General features: G+C 38.1%; 1 protein-coding gene across 7 annotated transcripts in view; it reads right to left on the bottom strand.

Moving 5' to 3' along the window:
- Positions 1-1,610: 1,610 nt before the first annotated feature.
- The window catches only part of EBF2 (EBF transcription factor 2), a 198,180-nt gene continuing 172,230 nt past the window's right edge, over positions 1,611-27,560 (bottom strand). For 2 of the 7 annotated variants that reach the window (XM_036240192.1, XM_036240195.1), the window contains 6 exons: positions 19,909-19,997; positions 18,427-18,492; positions 18,167-18,344; positions 16,419-16,604; positions 7,414-7,581; positions 1,611-2,199 (listed from right to left, as the gene is read on the bottom strand). In XM_036240192.1, coding sequence (XP_036096085.1) covers positions 2,168-2,199; positions 7,414-7,581; positions 16,419-16,604; positions 18,167-18,344; positions 18,427-18,492; positions 19,909-19,997 — 719 coding nt within the window. In that variant the 3' untranslated portion in view covers positions 1,611-2,167. Of the gene's footprint in view, positions 2,200-7,413; positions 7,582-16,418; positions 16,605-17,407; positions 17,411-18,166; positions 18,345-18,426; positions 18,493-19,908; positions 19,998-27,560 lie in introns of all 7 variants that reach the window. The other 5 variants (XM_036240193.1, XM_036240194.1, XM_036240198.1 and 2 more) reach the window with 3 other exon arrangements.

The following is a 27,560-nucleotide window of genomic DNA, read 5'->3' as shown; positions in this document are numbered from 1 at the left end:
GAAATTCACAGATTCTAAAAGCAATGCTACTTAAAAATACATTTCTTATGTTGGATTGGCTCAAATCCAGGTCTAGACATGCTTGACTTTGTTCTGCCCTGACTTTTGGATGGTAAGTTTGTGTTCCACACACTTTCCCCCTCCCATCCGATTGTTCACTAGGGAACTTTCTCTCATGTGTTTCCCTGTATTTTGGTGCTTTAAGCCCATACTTAAAACAAGAGTTATAAGTATGCCAAGTTTCCAAAACCTTAGATTCCCCTGTGCATAGAAATAATATTTGGGTCATATTGGGTAATTCTAGAATAGATTAAAGGCAAATAAGACTGTTGGGGTTGGGTAGTTGTGGGCATGTATCACTGGGGCAGAATTTACGAAGTCATCTAAAATTAGCTCTGATACACTAAAGGTGTTTTTCCATGAGAGCTGCATCAATTTATAATGTTAGAACCCCAACCCAAAGCCCCAAACTGGAGTCTGTGTATAGACTATATTGTGGTGCCTATGAGTCAATAAGGAAAACCTTAGCCTGGAAAAAAATGGCATCCTTATTGGAAATCCAAATAAGTCTGGATGCATCCCCATTCACACATAGGCTTTCAAGACTCAGCCACTGTCAGCAGCTCCTGCAATGTTTTTCCCCATCAGAGCCACTCCCAGAACTACAGAGAGCCCATCACAGCCCTGGATAACTGAGTTGCTTGGAATACAGATGCCCCTAATCTCTGACCCTGCTAAGAATCTGGGGTTCTGTGTGTGTGTGTGTGTGTGTGTGTGTGTGTGTTATTTCAGGATAGGGATTTAGGGCTTTTAACATTATTCTTCCATACCCCATCCCATTCTTGCCTGGAAACTACCAGGTTGATACATACATTTTTTCAAGAGAATTTAATGCCACAAAAGGGGAAATCTAGAGAGAGAGAGAAGAAAGGACTTGACATTCTAGGAGTCCAAGAAACAGAGTCACCTATTTCTGAAGTTCTGTGGAACTTTCTACCTCACTGCTGAACCAGGTAACCCAAGAGGAGGGAGTGTGTGGCTCTGCGAAGGATTCCAAAGGGGCCTCTGGGAAAGTCACGTGGCTTTGGCTCTTCTTTAAGGTGAGACTCTTTTTCCCTGGGGTGCAAAGCCGGAGATGCACTGAAACATGGAAATTCTCTGCACTGCTCATGGAAGAATGTTGAAAGCTAATATAAGTTCTTAAAATTTTTCACAAAGTGAATACCAAAAGGGACTTGTAGACTATTTAGAAGGCAGATGAGGATGTGAATGAATTGATGGGCTGAGTATGTGTGTATTTGCATGGACTCAAGTCTTTGTTTCTGTGTTGGGTTTTCTGTAGGAATCTACATCAGGCACCTGTTCTTGCCCATGGTCAATAAAATGATGGAAAAAGAAGGGGATGCAGGATAGGGGAAAAGAGTTTAGTAAGTAACTGCAGTAATAATCACACACCTTTTAAACTTGTTACTACATGTTTGCATCAGTTTCATTTTACATCAGAAAGAGAACTTCCTCTCTTCCAAAAAGGTCTTAATTTCTACCTCTACTTACAATAAGTTACACGTTTATTTATTTAAATAATTGTAAAACATTTTAAAATTTTCCCTTTTTTTAAAGAGATTAAACTATAAGCAAACACACATACAACAACATTTCATCATTTAATTCAGGTTTCGTTTTAAGAAAGTCTTTCATGCTGGTACCCTGTTTTGTTCAATTTTTTCTGCATAAACTAAATTGGTATCTGAAAGGCTTCATAGAAAATAGAAACTTTCAACTTTTTTTTTCCTACAAAGAAAAACAAATAGTATCCAAAATATTAAGCTTGAATTGTTTGCCAATTTTTTTTCCTAAATATCTTACAAACATAGGAAGGTGGTTCTTATAATGTTCATAACAAGGAATTGCATTTCTGCTTTTAGCACTGACCACATCAATGACATCTTTTGTCCTTGTCCCCAAGAGTGTCAGTTTGTGTAGCCACCATTAGAGCTACACGAGAAAGGTGAGACCAGGTAAGACGCAGCTCCTTGTATACCTAAATCTGTCCATCATGTTCATTTTGGGGGCACAACTCTCCCCAAAGAGCTAATAGTGCTTTCTTCATTATTGGTCCATCAGAGTAAGTAGTTTTGTGCTATAAGAAACCAGATCTTCCTCTTCTTTACATCGGGGGCACAACAAGTCCGGTCATGGCTGCGAGAAAAGAACGACATAGGAATGAGACACAGAGGCTTTTTACATTAGAGGCCATAATCCAGAGAGAGGGGCAGGCAACGGGATTGACAGGGTCTGATGCAATCCAGGAGGATGGTGCCCTTAGCCGCCATGTGAACACATTTTCTACAGGTTTGGTCCTGCAGAAGGCTTACAGAGCACTGAATTACAAACAACGCTTGTTTAAGTTTTGCTTGGGAGGCCGAGAGTTACGTTTTGTTTTGTTTTATATTAATGGGTTGTTTATACAAGATAATGGGACATAAACATGTAAACTAAATTGTACACATGTGTGATATATTTTTTAATATTAGACTAAGATAATTTCTAGATTATACAGTTACAGATCACTTAGTTGGAACAGGAAACAATACTCCAGGGGCTGAGTTTTTTGAATTACTTACGAGGCATCATTTATAACAAATCAGACTTTCTATCCATCCTAAGTTTATACCCATTCTAGCTGAAATTTGATGAGCTATTTCTTTACCAGCTCTTCTTCCTTTGGTGCTCACTGCTACAGTGTGATGCTCGGTCACTAATAAATGCTGGTCCACTGAAACAGAAGGTTTAATGTAGTTCCTGATTTGAAAGTCACTTCAATTGCCACTCTTCATCCCCTGCCCAAGTCCAGTATCTCCTGCATCTAGCCAAGAGGTTGTGGACAACGCCTATCTGGGTGGCATCAGGTCCCAGGTTGTCCCCCTTGATGTGGGAGATAAGCCAGCATCAGCATGGTGTAGAAAAGTCATACAGAAAACACTCCTCCGCCTTGACTTTCAGGTGATAAACCCATAGAATTTCACATTCTTGGAAGCTGGCAGAATAGTTTTTTTTGTATTAAAATTTCAAGCCATATCTAGAATTTGATCCTTTAGCTGTATTGTCTATATCTCATCTTGGGCTTATCAATTAGCATAGAAGCATTTTTGCTTAGTGGTGCTTACTAAGCTTATAAACAAATGGCCAAAATTCTTTCTACTTTCCCCAACATGCCTGTCTCTTCCAACTCCTCCTCTTCCCCCTTCTCTTTCTTCTCCCCCTTCTCTCCTCCTCTCCTCCTTCTCCTTCCCCTCCTTCTGCCCCTCCTCTCATGCCAGCTAGTCTTCTCTGGCAAAATTGTCAGCCGTATAGTTCCCTGCCCATACAGCTTTTATTGAATGCTTGTGAGATTTGGATTAAGGTCTTACACAGCTAGCAAAGTTTTAATTATTTTTGCCTGTATTACTATATATTGAATCAATGTAACTTTTCAATAAAGGCAGTTCAATTCTGGACACTCCCTGATGATTTGGAGATATAGCAACCCTGGTAATTATCCTAGAGTGTAGAAGGTTTTCTTACTTTATTTTATTTTATTTTTTTCCTGCAGGAAGCTGGAAAATGAATCAGGTGCCTAGTGCATAATATTATCTTGATACTCTATACTCATCAGCTGTACATGCCTGAGAGATGCGGTGGAGGGTAGGACAATAGCACTGCACGTACAGCCCTCCAGTAGGGGGAATCTGGCTCATGTTTTTAACTTAAACTTGTCTCTTGCACTTAAAATTCATCAGCCCCTTCCTTTGTCTGGGTCCTCAGAGAGTTACCCACAAAGCTTATTAAAAGGGTAGAGTCACTCAAAGAACCAGATCCAATGCATGCCAGAGAAACAACAGATTTTACATGTTTTTCCTTCTTCCTAGTCTCACATCGGTCACTGGGTGGGTTGGATCTCTGCTACATAGTGACCCTGACTTTTTGCTTGTAGAAACCATACCCAGCAGACAGATAGCAGAATTCAACTGCAGAAAAAGTAAGCATTTTCATGGGGAGATGGGGGGAAGTCTTAGCTGTATTTTGTCCAATTCTTTTGACTGTGGGAATTTCATGGGAAAGCAATAATCCCCCTTTGGTCCAGGTGGGAAGCAGGTATGGCTGACAGGTGAGAGAGGAATTGCACTATTCTTGTCCTCAGAGAGACAGTGGGCTGTTAGAGCACAGGTTCCAGAGTCAAAATGTCTGAGGTCAAGTCATCAGTCACTTGCTACGTCGCCTTGGGCAAGCTACTTAACTGAAAATGTATGAGATAATGTATAGACTTCCTCTTTGAGTCATATGTGAGGCTTGAACAAGACAATTCATGTAAAGCTCTGGGTTCAGCATCTTGCATGTGGTGCTCAGTAAAGGTCAGCAAGTATTAGAGGGTATTGGATGCACATGTCTTCTGCAGAGGATTAAGACCATCTCATCTTACAACAAGTTAAAGAAGAACTTATCCATCAGCTTGTGATCACCTAACCAACTCAAACCACATTTTTACTTTCCCACTGTCTGGCTCTAATCTGCAATCCTGGATTACTTCATTCAGTGACTGTGGGTAGTGCATTCAATGTCAACTTGGTTGCACCAATGGACACCTTGTAATGTTGAGCCTTGAGCTTGTATTCACTGGGTTCAAAATGACGAAGAGTGGGAGTCCAGGCCTCCGGAGCTCATCCTTTGTCAATCCCACCTTCTCTCTACTGGTCTATATGAAATACCCTTTACCTTTCCTGATCTTCACAAAATTACTTCAGAACAACCTTTGTAGATAGTTTTCAGCTTTCCTATTTAACAGACTAGAAAACTGAGGCTCTCAGATGATAATGACTTGTACAGATTTACACTACCTAGAAGATAGGTGAGCTAGAACCCCAATACACATCTGATAAAGTCAAGTCTAGTGTTCTTCCAGTGGCTGATCCCTTTGGGGTTCTCCTCAGCACTCTCTTTTATTTCTCCAAACATTACTTTCTATTTTCATAATTTTTTAGTCTACTATCCTAATTTAAGTACTTCCTCCTCTTCCCTTCCACCCCAGTCCTCCTCCTTCTTCTAAGGTTAAAATCACCAGAAAAATTTGGAGAAAATTGTAGAATTCAATAAAGGCTCAGAATCTCACAATAATTCTATAGGAATAAAACCAGAGCCCAGAGCCTGTGCCAACATGTAACCAACTAACTTATCATTCCTATAGACATGATTGAGAATGTGTAGCTCACACAATACCATATACAGATGGTGTATTACAGAATGTATGCTTGAAACCTATATAATCTTATTAACCAGTGTTAACCTAATAAAGTCAATAAAAATATTGTTTTAAAAAATGTGTAGCTCAGCCATTCCCTCAGCCCAAGCATTCTGATCTGTGGTAAGCAGCAGTTCACACAGCTGAGGACCCTAGAGAGGGTCTTCTGGCCATTTATTACTGTTGTCCTGACAGGAAAATTTCACTATGACCACACAGACCCTTCAAACTATTTGGGTCAACCCAACCTTGACTGGGTAACACCATAGGGAAACTTGGGTATGCACCAATAGGCAGGGTGGGGATTCCAGGACATGGGTGCAGTGAAAAATTTTTCCTGGCTTTGGTGAGGGCTGAGTTGGATAGGCCACTCAGGTGGGTCTCCCTGGACAGGGAAAATCTGGAAGATCTGAGACAACCAGCTCTACTTCCCCAACTCAGTGCTTTGTGAGAGAGGAGGTGTGGGAGGGGTGGCAAAGGGAAGTGAAATTATACTTTTTTCCCCTCAAAGTGAAGCTGAAAATAGCTGTAAGGGTTGCCTGGAATGGAGAGGGCCGCATCCCTCCACATTCCTCCCACACTTGGCAGTCCTCTTTAGCCTTTCTTGGGCCTCTCACACTATACTTTCCCTTGAGACCTGTGTGGGCCCCCCCTCCTTGATATAAGGGACATGACTAAAACCAGAGAACTTGGAAAGGGGAGACATCATCACTGCAGTGGTCGTGGGAAAAGGGAAGATACAGCAAATACTCAGCAATAATTTTCATGACCCAGCCTGGAGGTGAAGCCATCATGGAAAAGATTCTGAGCATGTGCCCTAATGATGGGACGGACACCACAATTTTGAGAAGAGATGGGCAGGTAGACACCTAGCTGCAGGCTGAGCCTGTTTCTCTATGAGTAAAAACATATATATATATATATATATATATATATATATATATATATATATACACATTTTCCCTCAAATATACAGATGTTTCCAACTACTCACATGTCGGGTGGCCTGCAGACCCAACGGCTTTGTCTAATTAGAAGAAGACTTTTCAGGGACTCTTCTGTGTGCTAGGTTTTCAGTTCTCATTTGATAGTTTCTCTGTTAAGTCACTTGACTTTGATGAGACACCATCATCTCTGATATTAGGATGGGATATAAACCTAACACCTCCCAGAGCTCTGCGCAAACACAACCAGTGATGAACCCTCACAGGTGTTTCCAAAGGGTCAGGAAGCCATTCACTATCATAAAGCCACTAGGCAGGTGCCGTCCCAGGAACAGCCTAGCTCATCCAATGCTCTGCTGACCTCAGAGGCCTTAATCCATATGGGGTTAACCAAACCTCTGCCCATTTTGGTTTTATCCAACACTGTTGGTCATGAATGTTTTCATGTCAAGATACAGAGAACAGCCTAAAAATAATGTGGGTCGTCAAGAATCCACAGCGTTCAGCAGTTTCCAATTTGCTCTTTTACCGTCAGCTGCTTCCCATTCACACTGAGATGATTAGATTCTCATGTTCTCATCACATTTGTGTTACATCGTGTCATATTATATTCTAAGACATTGCTCAAAAATGGGTTTGATGGGTGATTAATTTTTGTTCTTAGACACAGTATGTCTTTTTTCTTTCTTCCCTACCCCAACCCCATCAGGCACCTGCTATCAATTTGATTAGCACATAACTAGAATGCTCAGAACTTGCTGTTGTTCCTGATGGAGCCTGTGCATTTGTGCCAAGGGAATGTGTACGCCCTGCAGATGGCAAGCTGATTAGGTAATCAGTAATCACCATGTGGCACCAACATGGTGATCAGGCACCTTCTAGGAAATAGTGACATGGCCTTGCGGTATGCAAAGGTCTGGGGAGTGGGGTCACTGCTGGGGGTATGTATGGCTCTACCACAGTTAATTCCATGATCTTGCAAAGCTGTTCAACTTCTCTTTCCCCCCATCTTGCTCGTGAATGAAGTATGACCCAGGTATACAAGCCATTCATGTACCATGATGAAAACAGCAAAACACCTCTTTGTAAGTAAATTGGCTAGAGATACAGCATGAGGCCGCACTGCTTGCTCTTATTTTGCTGTCCCTGTGGCACATGTGTCATCTTTCCTCCCAAAGCGGAGCCTCTGCTTACCTCTGAATCCATTCCCATTGCCACTGGAGCAGGCGGGCGAAGGGGAGCCTTGGGGCCTGATGACAGGGGCAAAGGCACTCTTCTGTTTGACAGCAGGAAAAACTGAAGAGGAAAACGGGAGGATAGCAGACGTGCTGGAAGAGCCAACAGTGGGACTTGATGACATGACTGGAAAGCAAATGCACAATCCTCTTTAGAAAGGACGTATTGAAAAGTTCAAGTCTGTACATATAACCTGTACACAGTTATTGAGAAATTACTCATTTGTTCCAGGTATTGTTTCAGATCCCAGGGATTTTAAAATATTGAATGTAATAATGTCCCTGCCCTGTTAGTGGGAGGAACAGAAAAGAAAACAACTAAGAGGGTAAAAATTTAATTGGGAGAGCGTACACGTGCTACACAGACAGGTGGATAGAGTGCCTTCTGCTGGGAGAGTTGGGAAGGCATCAGCAGGACATGATTTTATGACAGGTCTGATTTCATGAGTAGAAGCTCAACAAGGGAAGACTAAGACCAACATCTGAGAAATCACCAAATCTACTCAAGAACAGAAATCTCTTTTTCATCCTAAAAAAAACTCCTGTCTTGGAGCTATGTACTTCCCTGGCAATTCTCAGGGCTCCAGAGTTTTGAGGTATAGGGTTAACATCTTCTCAGAGAGAGCCATCTCTGTGGGCCACATCCTCATTAAATGTAAAAGTTTATTAACATTTAGGAGATTACTTCCCCCTCCCTCTACTTTCAGAGCTCCTGGGAAATAAAGCTGCGAGTCAGCCTCCTCTGATGTAATGCGAAGAAAAAACACCAATATTAATGTTAAAATTACTTAAAGGAAGCCAAAACCTAAGTGTTGTAATTTCCAAAAAAAATAAATAAATAAAGTAAAATAAAGGCAATTTACACAATGAAGTGCCACACCTCTTAAAGTCAGATACTCAAGTTACATCACACAAGAAGATAATTTTTAATAAATCCTTACCTGAGGATATGTTTTTATTGATTTTAGAGAGAGAGGAGGGGAGAAGGAGAGAGACAGATAGAAACATCAATGTGAGAGTGAAATATCAATTGGTTGCCTCCCATATGCACCCCGACTGGGAATTTAACCCTTCACCTGGGTATGTGCCTGACCAGGAATTGAACCCAAGGCCTTTCGGTGGTGCACAGGACAACACTCCCACCAATTGAGCCACACTGGCCAGGGCACAAGAAGATAATTTTATCTTCCATATTCAACTTACTCAAGAATGGGGTAAACTGAAATTCACAAGGGTAAACTGTTAGATATAGCATCTTAGAGTAGAAGGTCAAGTTTCATGGACTCCTTTTAGCATCCTCTCCAGAATTCCGAACTGTCCAACTCACATGCCTGGGTAAAAGTATTACTGGAACCCAATAGCAAAGCCCACGACAAAGTCTGGCAGTGCTAACTAATCTTCTCCACAAGTAAAATTTGAACGTAAGGACATGAGTGTGACTGATGGCTCAAAAACCAAGTACAAGGTGAATTGAAGGTCAAATGTTCTGATTTCCTATGTAAGATTCTATCCCACTTTTGCTTTTCTCATTGTAAAGATATACTTCAGGCTATACTCACACAATTGCATATGTAATGCAGTCATACAGCATACCTTCAATATGATGTCTTTTATAGCCACACTTCAAACCCACGTCTTCACTAAAAACGAATCTAAAAACTGCTTATCTTTAGGTAGTACTGATTTAAAGAGCTATGCAGAAGGAAGCATCCAAATACACCTCTGTCTTTCCTCAAGTAAAATGAATCAAGAGAAAAAGCTGGAAAGGAAGACAAAGCTTCAGAGGAGTCTCATGTAATACTTGAAGATGCAAATGAAGAAGATATGGGGCTACACTAGTGTTAGAGGATAGGATAGAGGATTAAGCCATGGGAATGAATCCTAGTCATTATTTAAGCAAAATCTCCTCTTCTCACCTTGGTTTTAGCAACAATAAAGTAAGTAAGAGAAGGAAGGGAGGAAACCTCTCCCCTTTCTATGAGGCACAAAATTAGAGGCCAGAGAAAGCTGAAACTCAGGAGGCCCTGATTCTGACCGCGGTCCAATGTCTGCTGTACCGTGTGATCCATGCAGGCTCCAGAATGGTTTCTATGTCTGCAATAGCAGGACCTCTCTTCACACACCACAACAGAGGAGAATTTTTATAATGTGAATCAGGCACACACATGCATGCATGATTCCATTCTTATTCAACACATGATTCACTTTTACAAATATTTCTTTTCTCATAACAGATCCAACCTAAAATGGGTTGATTCGATCAAATGTGACTCTCTCTCAGTGGAAGGGGAGTCACCTGAAGCTTTACTAAATGACGTAAAGAATTGTTGAGAGTTGAAAAAGCAAAGAGCTATAACATGCCCCATTCAAAATATTTTTTACAAAATTTTTGTGAAATGCCAAATTACATCCTAATTAATTTAAAATTTAATGCGACTATAATAAAATCTTAGAAGGAATTTTAATTTGTGTGGGTCAACAAACATAATTTCTATGTTTATCTGTTTAAATAAACAATAACACTATAGGAACCAGGAAGTTTTGTAAAATATTTTTTTAATAGTAAGGAGGTATTTATCTTAACATATTAAAACTTATAATAAATCTGCATCAATAAAATCAGTGTTATACTAGTATAAATATACGCAGACAACTCCTTGGAGAAAATAGAATCCAGAAACAGACCTAGGTATATATTAGAACTAAAATTTAATAAAAGTGACATTTCAAATTAGTGGGCAAATAAATGCATGGGAACAATACACTCGCCATTTGGAGACTAAGTTTACAGTGCTTCCTCATGTTAAACACTGACATCAAGCTAAGTGGATTAAAGAGTTATTTGTAAAAGCAAAAATATAAAGGTGCTAGTGGACAAATTAGGAAGGTTATATAATTGATATAATCCTTTCAACCACTAAGCCTATACAGAATGTCAGGAGATAGATTTGATACATGAGAAAAAACGTCTGTAACACACAGAGAAAAGGCAAATGACAAATTAAGAAAATATTTGTGATTATTATCAGATGTGTTCATATCCTCAATAGCTAATATGTTTTTATAAATTAATTAGAAAAGAAAAATCTCAAAAGAAAAATGGGAAAGGACACAAAAAGGAAAGTCAGAGGAGGAAAAAGGAAAATGACCAGAAGACCTTTATAGACTTATAAACGTTCAAACTGATTCATAATCAAATGCAAATTAAAACAATACTGAGATGTATTTTCCACTTAGCAAATAGATAAACATTAAGAAAAAATTAACAGGGCAGGGAAACATACTCCTTCTTTCCTAAGGGGAATGTTAACTTTTTTGGAGGGACTTGGGCAATAGGTACCACAGTATTTGTATTTTTAAATGTTCATATTTTTTAACCCAGTAATTTAATTTCTAGAAATTAATTGCAAGGAAATAATCATAAATGTGCAAAAAATAGATCTAAGGGAATTTCTGTAATTGTGGAAAAGTGGGGCTTAACTGAAGTGACCATCAATAAAGTTCATGAAACAGATGACCATGCAAACATGAACACTGATGTTGGAGAAGAATATCAAATGACAATATGTCTAGATGAATAAAGCAGATAATATAATAACATAGATGGCCAATCTACTTTTATTTTATTTTATTTTATTTTATTTTATTTTATTTTATTTATCCTCACCCAAGGATATATTTTTCTATTTATCATCAGACAGAGTGGGAGGGAGAGAGAGAGAGAGGGAGAGACAGAAACACTGACCGGAATCAAACCCGAGACTCTTTGGTCCACGGGCTGACACTCCAACTGATGAGCCAAACTGGCCAGAGCCCCACTTTTACTTTTTAAAAAACTTACAAAGCAGAAGTCTAGAAAGATGTGATTTACGTCAAAACTTTAAAACAAATTCTCACCCAAGGATATGTTTTTATTGGTTTTTAGAAAGAGAGGGAAAGACAGAGGGAGGGAGGGAGAGGGGGAGAGGAAAGAGAAGGAGAAAGAGAGAAACATCTATGTGGGACAGAAACATTGATCGGTTGCCTCCTGTACATGCCCCAATTGGGGATCAAACCTGCAACCTAGGTATGTGCCTTGACAGGTAATCGAATCCACAACTGAACCCATATGAGATGACACTCCAACCAACTGAACCACCAGTCTAGGGCTACATCTAAACTTGTAATGATATCTCAAACTGATGGGATTATGAATATTAAATGTATTCCTTTTAGTTGTCCATATTTCTACAATGAACATGTATTACTTTTGATGTAGCAGAAACCAGTAAAAGCTATTAAATAAACAAATGAAAAAAATTTCTATTTCTTTGGTAAAAAACAATATAATTCTTAGCAATAGGCATATAGCTGTCTTGAATGTTAATGTTCCTCTTCAATTTGAGGCTTTACTTCCTGTAAATTTGGTTTTCTGTTTACCTTTCTATTACAAAAAAGCAAAGAGACTAACACATTTTAGAATTCCTGGGGAAAGCTTGTTGACTGTAGTTAACTTTGCAAAGCAAACATCACTCCTAATATCTGTTCTCCAATCCTAGAACACAGGTCTGACCACTGACAGATTTTATGGAGCCTGGCTTCACATCTGTAACTTGGGTGATTTTGCCTCTTTTATTTTACTCTCTCTTTCATTGGTCTTATGGTGGAATCTCATTAGTTGTGCATCAGAACAGACACCGCAGTTTTCAAAATGGTCTGTCCATGGTTGAAAGGCTATACTTTAAAGTTAACAATGATTATCTCTGCATAGAAATAAAGGGTGTCATTTCTTTTCTAATTATCTATAATGTTTCTATTATAATTGGATATTTTTCCTTCCTGAAGAAAAAGACAAAAGAAATATATCAAAATGTTAACAAGGTATAAAAATTTTTTTTTTTTAAATTGATTTTTAGTGAGAGAGGAAGGGAGAGGGAGAGAGAAAAAGAAACATCAATGTGAGAGTAAAACATCAATCAGCTACCTCCTGCACGCCCCCCACTGGGGATGGAACCCAAAACCCAGGCATGTGCCCTGACCGGGAATCACACAGGCAACATTTTGGTGCACATGATGATGCCCAACCAACTGAGTCACACTGGCCAAGGCAACAAGAATTTTTTTATGGTAAATTTAAAAAATAAAATGAAAAATTACAGAGTGATATTTGGTGTTTTCAGACACAAGCGACTGAACTGATGACATGCTTCCCCACCCCCCTTTTTTTGGTGTGTATTTGCCAGAAAAGTTAAGACTTAGCTGGTTAAAAATTAGAAATACAGGTCAGATGCTATTGTAATAAACTCCATAGGGTACTCAGTCTTTTGGCAGTAGAGGATTTTATTGTAATGAATTGATGAATGCACTGCTTGGATTCCCATTCTCAGTCTGTAATTCCTCCAGACCCTCCCTCAGAAAATGAAAGTGCAAGGATCACAAAGACTGAGTATGAGCTAGGAGAAGGTTCTCTGTTGTGTTTCCCAGTCCCGTTGGGAAGCGTGCCTTCCTCATTCTGTTCTGTGTATGCTGTCTTGTTTATTTTAAAGATTTGTGGTGTCATCATTTTTCCTGTGGCTGTGGAATTGAGTAATCAAGAAAGGGTAGTGGAAGGAAGGTGTCACTTGCTGGTGTGGGAAGGATTCCATCCTATCAAATGAATTATTGGTAAGACACATCAAGCAATTAATACTCAGTGGACATTTTCATTCATCTACTCAGTATCTATCTATCTATCATCTATCTATCTATCTATCTATCTATCTATCTATCTATCTATCTATCTATCATCTATCCTCTCCCTCCCTACTCTCTCCGCCAGCACACACCACTCCTTGTCTTTTTTTCTCTCTCTCTCTACATCACCACACTACAACTATATTATTATAGTGACCATTTTTTATATGTTGTTATTGATTTTAGAGAAACAGGAAGGGGGAAAGAAAGAGAGAAATATCAATGGGTTGCCTCCTGTATGCATCCTGACTGGAGATCCAACATGTAATTTGGGTGTGTGCCCTTTGGTGCATGGGATGACGCCCCAACCAATTGACCCAGACTGGCCAGGAATTGATCATTTTGATCTACAAAAATGACAATTTCATATGGTTCAACTTAATGTACATATTTTTTTCATAAGTGTATGCTTGAACATGTGAAAATCAAAGAGATCATTTCATATGTTTCAGTCTAATAATATATTATAAATATGTGAAATATCTCTAACATTATTGAGTAATTTAAAAACATGGTATTTTGAATCTGATGACATGTTCTAGTCTCATTTTTACTATTTATTGGCTATGAATCCTTGAGTAAGTGATTTAATAATGGTTAATATCTTTGAGGGGAAATGATAATAATAATTATTACTATTATTATATCCACGTCATAAGGTTGCTGGGAGGGTCTGACTGGATTGCATATGTGAACATGCTTTTTAGGTTGTAAATTGGAATGGAATAATGAATTACACTTATTGTTGTCATCACTGCTAATGTGAAATAATTTACACAATGTCTCTCTTGCCCTGTATCATGTGTAGGGGCTGTTGATGATGTGATCCCTTCTGCAAACAGGGTCCCCTTTCCACAAGGATGCATGGGAGAAACCTCTCCAAGGTCTCAGCTACAGAAAAATCAATTTTATCCTGAGCTACTAAAAATATATATATATATATACAGTGGACATTAAAGCTTATAACAAATAGTGGTCCTCTCTTTGCTTTACCATCTTGTAAGCCTTTGAACCAAATTAACGGCTCCCTTGAATGACCGAATGGCATCCATACTTGCCTATGGCTTCATATAATTTACCATATTTGTTCTTTTATCTCAGTTTCTTTTATTTTCTGTCTTATACTTTCATACTACCCATCTGACCCCTAATATTCTCTCATTTTTGAAACAAGATAAGGTAGAAACAAATGAAGAAAAAAATAAATCAAGCAACAGTTTTCCTAGATCTTTCTGATCTAATTGATCTGGACCATACACAAGACACAACACAGAACTCATGTCTTTGGGGCAAGAATAATTTAGTTGTTGTAGAAGAACCAACCTCTACCATCTCTGCTACCTGGTTGCTGTGTTCTTATCACACTGAGTAGAGTGTTGAATGTGATGAATCGAACAGGTATCCCAGAAATAATTTATGGGTGTGTGTCAACAGGGAACCATAAACCCAAAGGCTGAGAGGCAGCCTCCAGATCCTTGGCATGTCAATTCCTGAGCTGTGATGGAAGTGGCTGTATGCTGTCCTTGTCTTGCCCTTGTTCCTGGCATGAGGGAACGCTCTGGTGAACAGGTGGTCTGCTACAGAGCCTGCAACAAGATCCAGCATTTCAGGAACACCCCATTCAATCACTTAGACTCTCCATGGTGGCTTTTCCCCTGGCCTGAAGTATTCCCCTAAGTAGGTTTGAAAAACATACTTTCTCAGCTTGTGTAAGTTCCCAGATCAGCCCTGAAAACAACCTGAATGAGTTTTTATAACTTCCTAGGACATTTAGCTTGCCGCTAGCCCACAGATCAGGATTAGGAGATTCTGTCTCTCCATTCATCTATTGATGGACCCTAGATTGCTTCCATATCTTGGTTATTGTAAATAATGCTGCAGTCAACATAAGGGTGCACATATTTTTTCTTTAATTCTACCTGAGGATATTTTCCCATTTATCTTCAGATAGAGTGGGAGGGAGAGAGAGAGAAACATCGATGTGAGAGAGACACATCGATTGGTTGCCTCCCACATGACCCCAACAAAGTCTGGGGACTGAACCACAACCGAGGTACATGCCCTTGGCTGGAATGAAACCTGAGACTCTTTGGTCCATGGGCCGACATTTTTACTGCTGAGCCAAACCAGCCAGGGCAGTATATATATATATTATATATATATATATATATATATATATATTAATGCTTTGGGTTTTTTTTGCATAAATACCCAGAAGTGGAATTGCTGGGCCATGATAAGTTTGCACAATGACAGATGACTAACTTAGTGTGGTGATCACACTGTAAGATACATAAATATTATACACCTGAAACTAATATAACAATGTATACCAACTATACTTAAATTTTTAAAAAGGGTTTTATCTCCATGTATCAGACTCTCACAAGTGTCAAATTTCATCTCTCTAGAACAGCAATTTTCAACCACTGTGCCACAGAAATTTTTAAAACATGATGCCTGACTATTTAGTCAGGTGCACTGACCTCTTTTCCCTTAGATTGTCAAATAAACAAGTGATAACAGCCAACACAAGAATAGCTATCCTGTGTGAATAAAATAAAATTATTTTATCTATATTTTGTCAAATGGGCAAAAAATATATTTTTTGATGTCTCGCAAAATTTTAGCAATGAGTTTTTGTGTGCCATGAAATAAAAAAGGCTGAAAATTGTTGCTCTAGAAGGAGGAGAAAGCCATGTAAGGAAGTAAGACGGGAGCTTGGTGTGATACATAAAATAACTGAAGTCATACATTCTGTGTCTAAATGTTTATCCTGCTCTATCCTAGCTGTGTGATCTCAGGTAAGTCAGTGAATTGCTGTGCACCTAAACCTTCTCACCTATAACATGTGATAATACTGACCTCAGAAAGTTCTTATGAGGATTAAATAAAACATCACATCTGAAAATGTCTATTGAAGAGTATAAATTAGATGAACTGAAATGGAATCTGAATTCCTTACTCCCATCTACACAAGCCACATATGCTTTCTTTCTCTGTAAAAAAAAAAAAAAAAAAGAAGAAGAGTTTCACTCCTTTCCTCTCCCCAAAAAGGCTTTGAGTAACTGAAGGAGCTAAAGTCCAGCTAAGGGAACAGAACAAAAGGCAGGAAGGACATTTCATCAGAAAACTGGGCTTTTCCTCCATGAGTCAGTAAGATGTAGGAAGGCAACTCTTCCTCAGAAGGCTGGACAGTGAAACCCAGGGACAGAGGGACAGGGAAAGGGAAACAGTGGAGAGGGAACTTACTTCCATAAGGGGAGCCTGTGGGGGAGCCGTTTAGAAATCCTGGTGACCCCGGAACACCTAGGTTGGCCATGGGGACGTTGCTGTAGCCATTCATACTGTTACTGGAGGTGCTGTAATTAGACTGCTGAGGGGTGGAACTGGAAGAATAGCCCCGAGGAGAGATGCTGCTCGTGTTGCGGATGTATCCTGGACAACAAAGAAAAAGCCGGGTAAAGGAACCAGTGCACACACAGTGCACAGCAGATATGGCAGCACAGACCTACATTGATGCCAGACTACAGAGCACCACCGAGCTGAGCCCATACAGGGGGGGAGAGTATGCATTTTGCCTTCATCCTTCTATACTTTCCTTCCCCTTCCCATCCTACACAAGACCATGTTCCTCACAGTCCCTCCTTCATCTTCTTTTACATTTGCAGTCAACCTCACCAACTCATACCAAGGAATGAATGACTAATAGCAGTGTATGCTGACATCTCCCTAAACACATTTCATATAACACTAGAACCCTGTGAGATATCAACAAGTATTGCTGAGAAAAGTGTTGTGTGGTCAAACAAAGTGTGGCAGATATTGCCTACTATAGCCATTCCTTGAAGTTTGGCATATGAAGGGCCTAGAGAATAACTAAACTGGTTTAACTTTGCTAACTTAGTATTTCCCAAATTGAACACCCATAGCATCTTTTCTGGAAGTGGTGGGGAAAAGGCATTCTAATAACATCTCAAAGGCCACTAGTATTTTACAGATCATAGCTTTGGAAATGTTCAAAGTTATATCATGCCCTGGGTGGGGGTGGGAAACGTTTTCTTTCAAAAATTGTTGATAAGTTCATTTAAATGTGTTATTCTTTGACCAAAAACTTGGAAACATCAGCAACTGAGTTTGGGTAAATCCAGCTTGTAAGTGGGATGGGGAAGGGACAATGAGTCCTCTCTAGATTCTGAAATGCTAACACAGAGACATGACCTAATCTATCCTGAAATAACCCACTTTGGGTAAATTGTCTCTAGATCTATTTAGGAAATAGCCAAAATTTGAAGAAAAAAAAAGTAATATTATATCTCACCCACCCTTCTGTAAGAAATCACCCTGGACATGAGAATGAGGAATTTCCATCCAATGAGTGAACAAAATTAGAAATAAAACTGCCTCAAGGTTAGAAATATTATTAAGAATATTTATTTCTAAAAAATGATTTATAATAAATTTAGCACTTTTCAATCTCAATGACAAAAATGTTTACACAACATACTTTACATGTTAACTGTATAAACTTGTTGCTGTATATTTATATATGAGGTAATTCACACAAAAAAATTAACAAATAAAACCAAGCCATCTAACCTTGATTACTAGGAAGAGAGAGTTAGGTATAAACAATAATGGCAATAACTCAACTTCTTTCCATTATTCAATCTAATGATCACAATGGTAGAATTATAAATTTTATTCAAATAACACCTGTAAATCAAGTTTCAGTAAGCCTAAACCCTCCTAAAATCATAATAGTCAATTTGATCCTTAAGTATTTCCAGTTAAAGGTATTCTACCTGGTAGTTAAAAAGCTCAAAATCTAATAATACACCGCTTATAATATTGAGATAACTCAATACTATGTGATTGAATCGCTTATCTGGGGACACAATCATCTGATGGCTTATGAATCAAGCTTTAACTCCTTCCAAGCAAAACCAATCTTTTAAATGTATAAGTTGTTTGAATTTTGACTCTGAGAAAGGTAGTACCTTGATTATTTCCCTGTGTTGACTCTGAGATGCTGACTCCAAGCTGGCTGCCATAAGAATTGATGCCCATCATGCCAGTGTGAGCTGGAGAGCTGGAGAGAGCTGGTATCTGGCTGGGATTCCTGGGGACACTGTAGAGGGCTTCAGCAATATCTGCAGCTCGCTTCAAAATGATGTCCTACAAAACGGCAGGTTAAGGTGAGCTTTTTATACAGCATAAGGTCAAACTCCATAGAGTGAGTATAATGTGAGCGCCTAACCTGGTTATTGTGTGGTGTGCCATAGAGGGCCTCCACCAGATCTGCAGCTCTTTTCAACAGCATTTCCTGGAAAGGAAAAAAAGAGTGAGGTATAAGCAAAGGTAGAACCCCAAATGGCAAAGAGAAAGGAAAATTATGTATAAAAATAAAGTCTAGACATCCCACTAAAATGTAAATAAGTAGCCAAGAGGTGCTATACTTGATTTGAGAGGTAGAATATCTATCTATCTATCTATCTATCTATCTATCTATCTATCTATCTATCTATCTATCTATCTATCATCTCCCTCTATAAATATGTATCTACATGGAATTCATCTAGATAAAATGGATATATAAATGGTAGTACTATCAAAACAGAAAACAACCTAATTTGAGGTGGAATTGGTTAAAATTAATCATGTAATGAAAGTTTTATTAATAACTACTTTCAGACCATTTCATTAAAAACTCTGGAACTAATTACCCAAATATTCTTAAAATGATTGATTGACCTGTGTTTAGCAGCTTGCCAAGGAGTTGTCCATAGTACTGAAATTATCTTGGCAATACGTTCTGCAAAATTTTATTCTAATAAAGATGAATTCTTCCAATAATATTTCCCTTTGTTCACTTTAACCAGAGAGAATTAGTATTCAGTAATCCCTTTCCTCTCGTTTCGTCTTTTCCACCTCCTGTTTTTAAGAGCCTTTTAAATTGCTATTAACCTACTTTCCAGATATCACCTAATTTAATAGTGGAGCTAGGGATTTTTCCAATTGAAAAACAATGGTGTGATGTAGGAGAAACTGTGGTACTGAAATTTTACCCACAACACAGAAAATAGAACATGGCATATTATAATGTGTATGCTTCAAATGCAAATATAAATATTAAAATTTATTAATTTCCCATTAATTGAAATAAACCTAATAAATTAATAAACCTAATAAATTAATAAACCTAATAAATTAATGTATCTTTTAAAATAAAGCTAAAATAATTGGCTAGATTTATGATATAATTTTCATAGTGAGTTCATTTAAAAGTGATGAATTTCATAGAAATCGTACATGGAGGAGTTTTGCACTTCATTAGATGCATATATATAGAGTAAGCCCTCAGTGAATACTTGATTGTGGACTAATGTGTCTCTAAAATTATGAGTAAATAAAATTATATTTAAATACAAAGAAGTGGGAAATTACACTTTTAAGCAATTATACAATTATTTATTTTCATCAAGTTGGCAGTGTTTGTTATAAACTAAATACACATAGTGTATCTGTTTTATAGGCTCAAGTCTTCAGATTTCAGATTTCCTCATAGATTAATTATAATATATTTTACAGTTAGTAAATATTTTATGTGCATCTTATATCTCAAGCTTAGCCAAATTTCAAGACTTAATTTAATTTTCGAGGGATTTAAATTGCTGGATTTATCTAAATTTGCTGTAATCCTACAAGAAGGTTTCACATGTTAATTTCCAAAGTGTTTTACCTTAGCTAATCTCTCAGGGTCTCCAGGATGCCTTGGGATGACTTTCTGCAGCCTCTGGAAACCATAGTCAATGGTGGGTTCATTTAATGCTGAAAAATAAAAGTCTACTTTTTGAGTATGTATCCTGGCCATAAAGCAAACTTCCAATCAAATCTTCTGTAGGTAATAGGTTCTGATATTAGCTAAGAATTGGTACATAATGGCTACAATACAGTTAAAGATTTTTGTTATTGACATTGGTTAATTCACACTTATACCTTTGGAGTTAAGAGTAATTTAATTTTTTCCCATTAGAATGAGATTTCAAAATTTCAGAATTATTACAATTATTTTATCACTTCTGCCTTAAGTGCGCACACTTGTAATTTCTCTGCTCAGTCTCACATAATCAGAAATATTATACAATTAAGTATTCCCAGTTTCTGAAAACAACAAACTACCCTCACATGCTTTTTCCTTCCTCCCCTCTTCTTTTTCCCAAGTATGCCTTTATCACCTATTAGTTTTTCTCCTAAATATCATTAGTTTGTTTCATGAGTTTGTTCTCATTAAACCCTGTTCTTATGCATAATGCACTTTCAGATTATATTTCCAATTATATTTCATCACATTCACATTTGTTTAATGTCAGGCTCCACCATATACTGCAAATTCCATACTTGTTTTGCTTCTCCACTGTGTTCTCACTGGTGAAGACAGTGCTTGGCACACAGCAGGCACTTAGTGTCAACAATAGTAAAGTGAGTAAGTAAGTGAATGAATGAATGAATAAATGAATGACATATTTCAGCATTTCTACTATGCCAAAGAGTTTCTGAAGTAGATTCCTTTATCCTTCTTCCTCTCTTCCTTTACTTTCTGAGTTTGTGGTTTAAATTTTACAGTTTTAAAGACAATGCATGATCAAAGTAAAGAAAAAAGATTAAAAAAATAATCACCTGCACTCCCATTAGGTACCAGTAAACACAGGAGGTGTATTTCCTTTTTTAAAAAAATATGTTTTTATTGATTTTTCAGAGAGAGAGGAAGGGAGAAAGAAATAGAGACACTGATGTGTGAGAGAAACATCCATCAGCTGCCTACTGCACACCCCCACTGGGATTGAGCCCCCAACCTAGGCATGTGCTCTAACCAGGAGTCGAACCAGGACCTCTCAGTCCATGGGACAACACTCAATCTATAGAGCCACACCGGCCAGGCCATGTATTTCCTTTTTAATCTTCCTTTCTGCATGTGTTTTATGAATATTGTTGCTATTACTCTAGCAAAACCACACCTTTTCTTTAAAAATATAAAAAATTATGAATATAGAAGTAAAAATAAAATCACTCATAACCTCACCAGTTTAGAGATGATCTGGGTCAATATTTTTACTTATATCCTTCCAGACTGAACACACACACTTCAAATTATTCAGGGACATACTATTCATACTGTTACATAACCTGCTTTTTTATCCATTCAACAATATATCAAACTTTCCCGCAGGTTATTAATATTTTTTATAACATTATATAATATCTCTGCATATTTTTTCACACATGGTCTATAACTTATTTAAATAGTTTCCTAATGTTTGGCACTTAATGTGATCCTAATTTCTCACTATTATAAAAATCACAGCAATAATTATTCTTTGCACATAATTGTAATCATTTCAATTAGAAAATTTCAAAAATTAGAAGTATTTGACCAAAATTTATGATTATAGTAAGGCCTTTCATACATGCTGTTAATCACTCCTCAGAAGAAAGTACACATTTATATTCACTTCAGCAATGCATGTCATCATTTTACCTTACATTTGTTTATTCATCAATGAAGTTGAAATATTTTTTCTTATACTTGGTGATGATTTTAATTTCTTCTTTTATGAACTACTTACTACTTATTAATAGTTTCTGCTCTCTTTTCTATTGGGGATTACGTGTTTTCTTTTCCTACTTGTAAAAACACTTTAAAAAAAATCCTCACCCTAGGATATTTTGCCATTTATTTTCAGACAGAGTGTGAGGCAGGGAGAAAGGAAGAGAGAGAGAGAGAGAGAGAGAGAGAGAGAAACATCAATGTGACAGAGACACTTCGACTGGTTGCCTCCCACATGACCCTGACCAGGGCTGGGGATGAACTGCAATTGAGGTACATGCCCTTGACTGGAATTGAACCCGAGACTCTTTGGTCCTTGGGTGATGCTCTAACCACTAAGCAAAACTGCTAGGGCTAAAAACACTTTTACGTTAATATTTTTAATACTCTGTCACCATGTTACAATATCATATCCCACTTTGTCCTTAGGTATTATATGTAGAAAGATCATCCATCCCAACTCCAAATCTGGTAACTACATTGTGTGTGTGTGTGTGTGTGTGTGTGTGTTTATACATATATGAATTCTTCTTTAGGTCCAAAAGTCAAATGTGCATTGCTAATCATATACAGATATGCTAATCATAAATAGATAATGTTTTATTGTTCATTTTTGTCTTTTGCTATATATTTGATTTTTGTTGTTCATATTGTGAATATGATTACCCTCTTATCACATTTTCTAAGAGTTTTCCTAGAATCTAGAAACACTTTAGGTTTTTATGTCTGTGTAGATAATGTGTGTGAGAGTAGCACATGGCAATATATGGTCGAGTCATTAAAAGAATCAGCTTTAGAGTCAATTAGATCCTGGGTTTGAATTCCAGCTCCACCATTAATCTGAGAGCTCCTGTCAAAGTTAAATGAAACAATTCATATAATTTCTAACACCCTTCTTGGCACATGAAAGATCTTAATCAATTGTAGCTATCTGTTATTTTGTATCCAAATCCTTGATAGATGTCATTATTTTTTGTTCATTCTTAACCTTGTACATTAATAGTGTCCACATGTAATCATATTTTGTCTCCTTTTGATGGGCACATTAATCCAATTAGTTCTCTTTATCCCATTCTTGTTTGGCTAACACTTCCAAAATAGTGACTAAAAATAAAGACCATGGTGGATATTTTTGCTTGCTTTCCTCTAAATGTCACTAATGTTTCACCACCAAATGTGGTGTTGGTTATTTGAGACATATTAGTTGGCATGCTGTGGTAAGAGATTTCTATCACAATTTCAGAAAATTACAATCCTATTAATTTTCTCTTTTCACCAATTTATATTGTATTTTATGGTAGATTTCCCAGTATTTTCACAAGTAAATGTTTATTCATGGGTGTAATATATAATTTACTTAGTATATTTCTGGATTCAGTTTCTTAGTATTTTCTTAAGACTATTAGTGTGACGCCCTGGCCGGTTTGGCTCAGCGGTTGGAGCGTCGGTCTGCAGTACAGAGAGACCCGGGTTCGGTTCCCGCTAAGGGCATGTATCTCGGTTGCAGTTTGTCCCCGGCCCTGGTTGGTCGTGCGGGTGGCAGCCACTTGATGTGTCCCTTCACATCGATGTTTCTCTCTCTCTCTCTCTCTCTCCCTCCTGCTCTATCTGAACAAAAAATGGAAAAATGTCCTCGGGTGAGGATAAAAAAAAAAAAAAAAAAAAAAAGACTATTAGTGTGAGGATTAAATCAACTAAATTACTGAGCATAGTGCCTGACATGTATTTTCAACAGTGTCTGTTATTATTATTGTTGCTGGGAATTTATGTGTCTGTATCAATTATTGGGATTGTGTGCATGTTGCTATTCAGCTTCTGATTGATTTTTATTTTATAACACCTTTGAAAAGTAAATTGAAAAGCTTTCTATATTTTATCCTATGCTCTATAAAACTTATATAGCATGGATATTACCTCTTTTTTTTTTTTTTCCTCACCCAAGGACATTTTTTCAATATTTTGGTCAGATACAGTGGGAGGGAGTGAGAGAGAGAAACATTGACGTGAAAGGGACATATCGAGTGGCTGCCACCCGCACGATCAACCAGAGCCAGGGACAAACTGCAACCAAGGTACGCACCCTTGCTGGGAACCGAACCGGGTCTCTCTGGATCACAGGCCAGCACTCCAACCGCTGAGCCAAACCGGCCAGGGCTGGATATTACCTCTTGACTAAAAGTTTGAAAGAACCCCAGTGAAATTTCTCTTGTCAAAGTCACCAATAACATTTTAGACAAATCAAGATATATTTTTTTCTTTCTTTCTTTTTTTTTTTTTTTTGGTGGTACGTGCCCCTAGCGGGAACCGAACCCAGGACTCTCTGGTCTGCAGGCGGACGCTCAACTTCAGAGCCAAACTGGCCAGGGCTATTTTTTTTCATTCTTAAACTCAAGTTAGCATCTGACAATGGAAATGCTCTCTTGCTGGAAATACTTCAACCTGGACTTTCCTGAATACACATTGCCCAGTGTCACTCCGACCTCTTTGGCCATGCTGTCAGCCTGCTCAGAGGACTGCTCTTCCTCAGAGTGTCTTGCAGATGCTGATGCTCTTCAGAGTAGTTGCCAAGTCAGTCTTCTGCTTGGCTCTGCAACTGCTGTAGAAACCTCACCAGTACCCCTATGATTTCTATATCAAGTCACATGCTGACTATCACAAATCTATATGTCCTATTCAGATAACTTGCCCAAGATTCAACCTTATCTATTCCAACTATTGACTGGAAATTTCCAATTGGATGGCCCTGAAAATCCTCCCATTTAATATACCCCAAGCCCATGCAATTCTCAGTAAACTGTCCACCAGAATGCCAATCAAAAACCTGGATTCATTCTTTATATCTCAATATCATATTTTCTAGGAAAATCATGCATGTCATCAAGATTTTAAATTTTCTAGCATCAATTTTATAATAGTAATTTGTTCAAAATTAGAATCTCTTATTTATGGTTCTCCCCCACTTCTTTATTTTAACTTACTGAATAGCCATATTTCTAATTTTATTTTCCTTTTGTTGCCAAGAGAATATCTAAACATCTCTAGGTGGTTAGGTATTAAATTTTTAACTATTTATTCTAGTTAATCGCATTGAATTAAAAAAAGGTGGCTTGCAGAATATCTGTGTTTTGGAATTTGTTAAGTATTTTGTGTATTAATACATTTTTTGTTCTGTGGGTAATGCTTTAAATGTATTATTTCATATATCTTTTTGATCATGTTACTTAACATATTTATACATAATTGCTACTATAAATTTATCCTTTCAGATATCCTTGTCTTTCTAATAGTTTTTCATATATATATTTCCCTCTAGTGATTAGGAAGATACACATCCTATTTTAATTTAAAGCAATACCTTTAGAGTTCTTAAAAATATTTTATTTTTTTCTAATTATTTGAGTCTGTTGAGCCTCTCCATATATAAAGATTTTGCTTACCTTTAATTTCCTCCCCTCATTCTCTCCATTTTTACATTATTGTGGTTAGTTTATTATCACCCACTAATATAACTATCATTAAACTTTGCATGATCAATACCTTTTAGGGGTTAATTTTTATACTTACATTAAGCTTCATTGTCATATTAACAATAATTTAGATGCTCTGTGTTTAACTGCTTTATGCACTGCCCAATTGTTTTGTGATACCATAACCTGTCCATTCCTGCATTCTTCATTGACTCAATTCTCCCACTGTCAGGTTATATTAGTGAAAATAAGAGTTGAAATCTGTATGAGCCCTTGAAATAAGAGAGTATCTTTCTGTCCTCCTCACACTTAAGTGACAACTTCTCTGGATACAGATTAAGTTTACTCTTCTCCATTCAAGATCCAGTTTCTGCTTGTGCCCTTTGTTTTCACTCTTCGAGGTGGAGACAGAGCAGGTCTAGGAGGTTTTGTCAGGGTCCCCTCCATTATCTCCTGGCCCTGCTCTTTTCTAGGAGGGAAGGGCGAGTCCAGTTTCCACACCCCCACTGCCAACCCAACCCCACACACCAGCACAACAGCACATTTCTGGCATATCGATGACATCAGCCTATTTTCTTGAAAATATCCTCCTCTATATTTGGGGAGCAGATTAAACACTCACACTTATGTTACCATCTTACCCAGAAACAGATAGAAGATGTGGGTATATAATTGGCATCATTCTGTAAACTTGTTTTTCCCACTTAGCATTATAATAACAGCAATTTTTGAAGTCTTTTTCTTTAATAACAAGATTTTACTGGCAGTAATATTCAGTAATGAAAATTGTTATTACCACTGTTAGAATTTACCGAAGGCTTACCATGTTATGGGCACTATGCTAAGCCTTTTACACACATTAGCTCATTTGTCCTAAAAACCTCATGATGTGGGTTTTATCCCCATTTTAAATGCAGTTCCAGGCAGTGAGCATGGAATCTGCACCCTGAGTTCTCTAGTCCAAGGCCTGTGCTCTTAACTTTTCCTGCTGTAAAACTAGAGGTGTTGTTCCAAGCCCCAGGCAGGCATGCCAGCAGCCCCTGGGCCAAGGCTACCTGTCTGTACTTAGCTACTGGATGAGAGCTGGTGAAGAGCACATAAAGTGTTGAAAAGTGGCCCTACCATCCTGTTTCCTGTCACCCACTCCCTGTCACACCCCTCCCCCATCCCATGCTTCCTCCCCAGCTTCCAGGAAAGCCCTGCAGACCTGGAGAGAAAACCTGGGCTGCCTGCCTTCTCTGTCACTGTGGGACGAGGCCCCATTTGGTATCAATCAGCAAATACAAACAGCTGCCCGGTGCAGTAAGACGCACAGACGTGGTGACATAATGCTCTAAATCAATCATTGCCTCGTCTTTTTTCAAATTTTCCTATATGGAGAAACTGGAAATTAAGGATATGATCGTGCTCACAACATGCTGACTAAAGGTAAGGGACTATCCACATGGTAGAAAATCTAGCCTGCAAGGACCCCCACTGTCTCCATTACTGTCCTTGTCCCTTCCTTCCCATTTGCATGTCTACTCTTCCAGGCTAGGTCTCCCCCACTCTCACTGGAGCTCTAGTGTCCATCCACAGCTCCACTCATCTCCTTGTTCCTCCATCCTTTCTGCTGCTGGCAGAGGATTTCTCTAAATTGGGGCTGTAATCAGTACACAGAGGTGGATGGAGATGACAGTTTCCTTTTCATAGAATTTATCCCACATTTGTACCCATTTTTCTCTCCTATTAGATGGAAAGCCACCAGGACACAGGGTAATGTCTGGTTTATCTTGCCCTCCCCTCCTCACTCCCCACCTAAATCAGAAATAAAAGACTATCTTGATCACATTGGGTCAGTAATTCATGTTTTAGGCTGAATACGTAGATTAGGCATACTCATCTACTTCTTATGTTGAGTGTTTTGGTTTTTGTTTGTTTGTTTGTTTTGTTTGGCAGACCCTGCCAGACTTCATAGGCATCAACTGTGGGATAGGTTATGTGTGTATCCAAGATAAGAAAGACTGCAGTTGCCCAGCTGGTGTGCCTCAGTGGCTTGAACATCACCCCATGGACTGAGGTCCAGGTTAGGGCACATTCTCGGGTTGCAGGCTCAATCCCTAACAGGGAGCTTGCAGGAGGCAGCCGATAGGAGTCTCTCTCTCACATTGATGTTTCTATCTCCCTTTTCCTTCTCTCTCTAAAATCAATTAATAAATAAAAATTTAAAAATAAAGACAGACTGCAGTAAAACACACTGTCTTCTTTATGTACAGGGAATAACCACACAACTGTACACACACACACACACACACACACACACACACACACAATGTAATT

The sequence above is a fragment of the Molossus molossus genome, unplaced genomic scaffold (genome assembly GCF_014108415.1).
Source record: "Molossus molossus isolate mMolMol1 unplaced genomic scaffold, mMolMol1.p scaffold_m16_p_4, whole genome shotgun sequence".
NCBI classification, from domain to species: Eukaryota; Metazoa; Chordata; class Mammalia; order Chiroptera; family Molossidae; genus Molossus; species Molossus molossus.
Note: the sequence above shows the minus strand (reverse complement) of the source record. Positions and strands in the feature narration are given on the sequence as shown.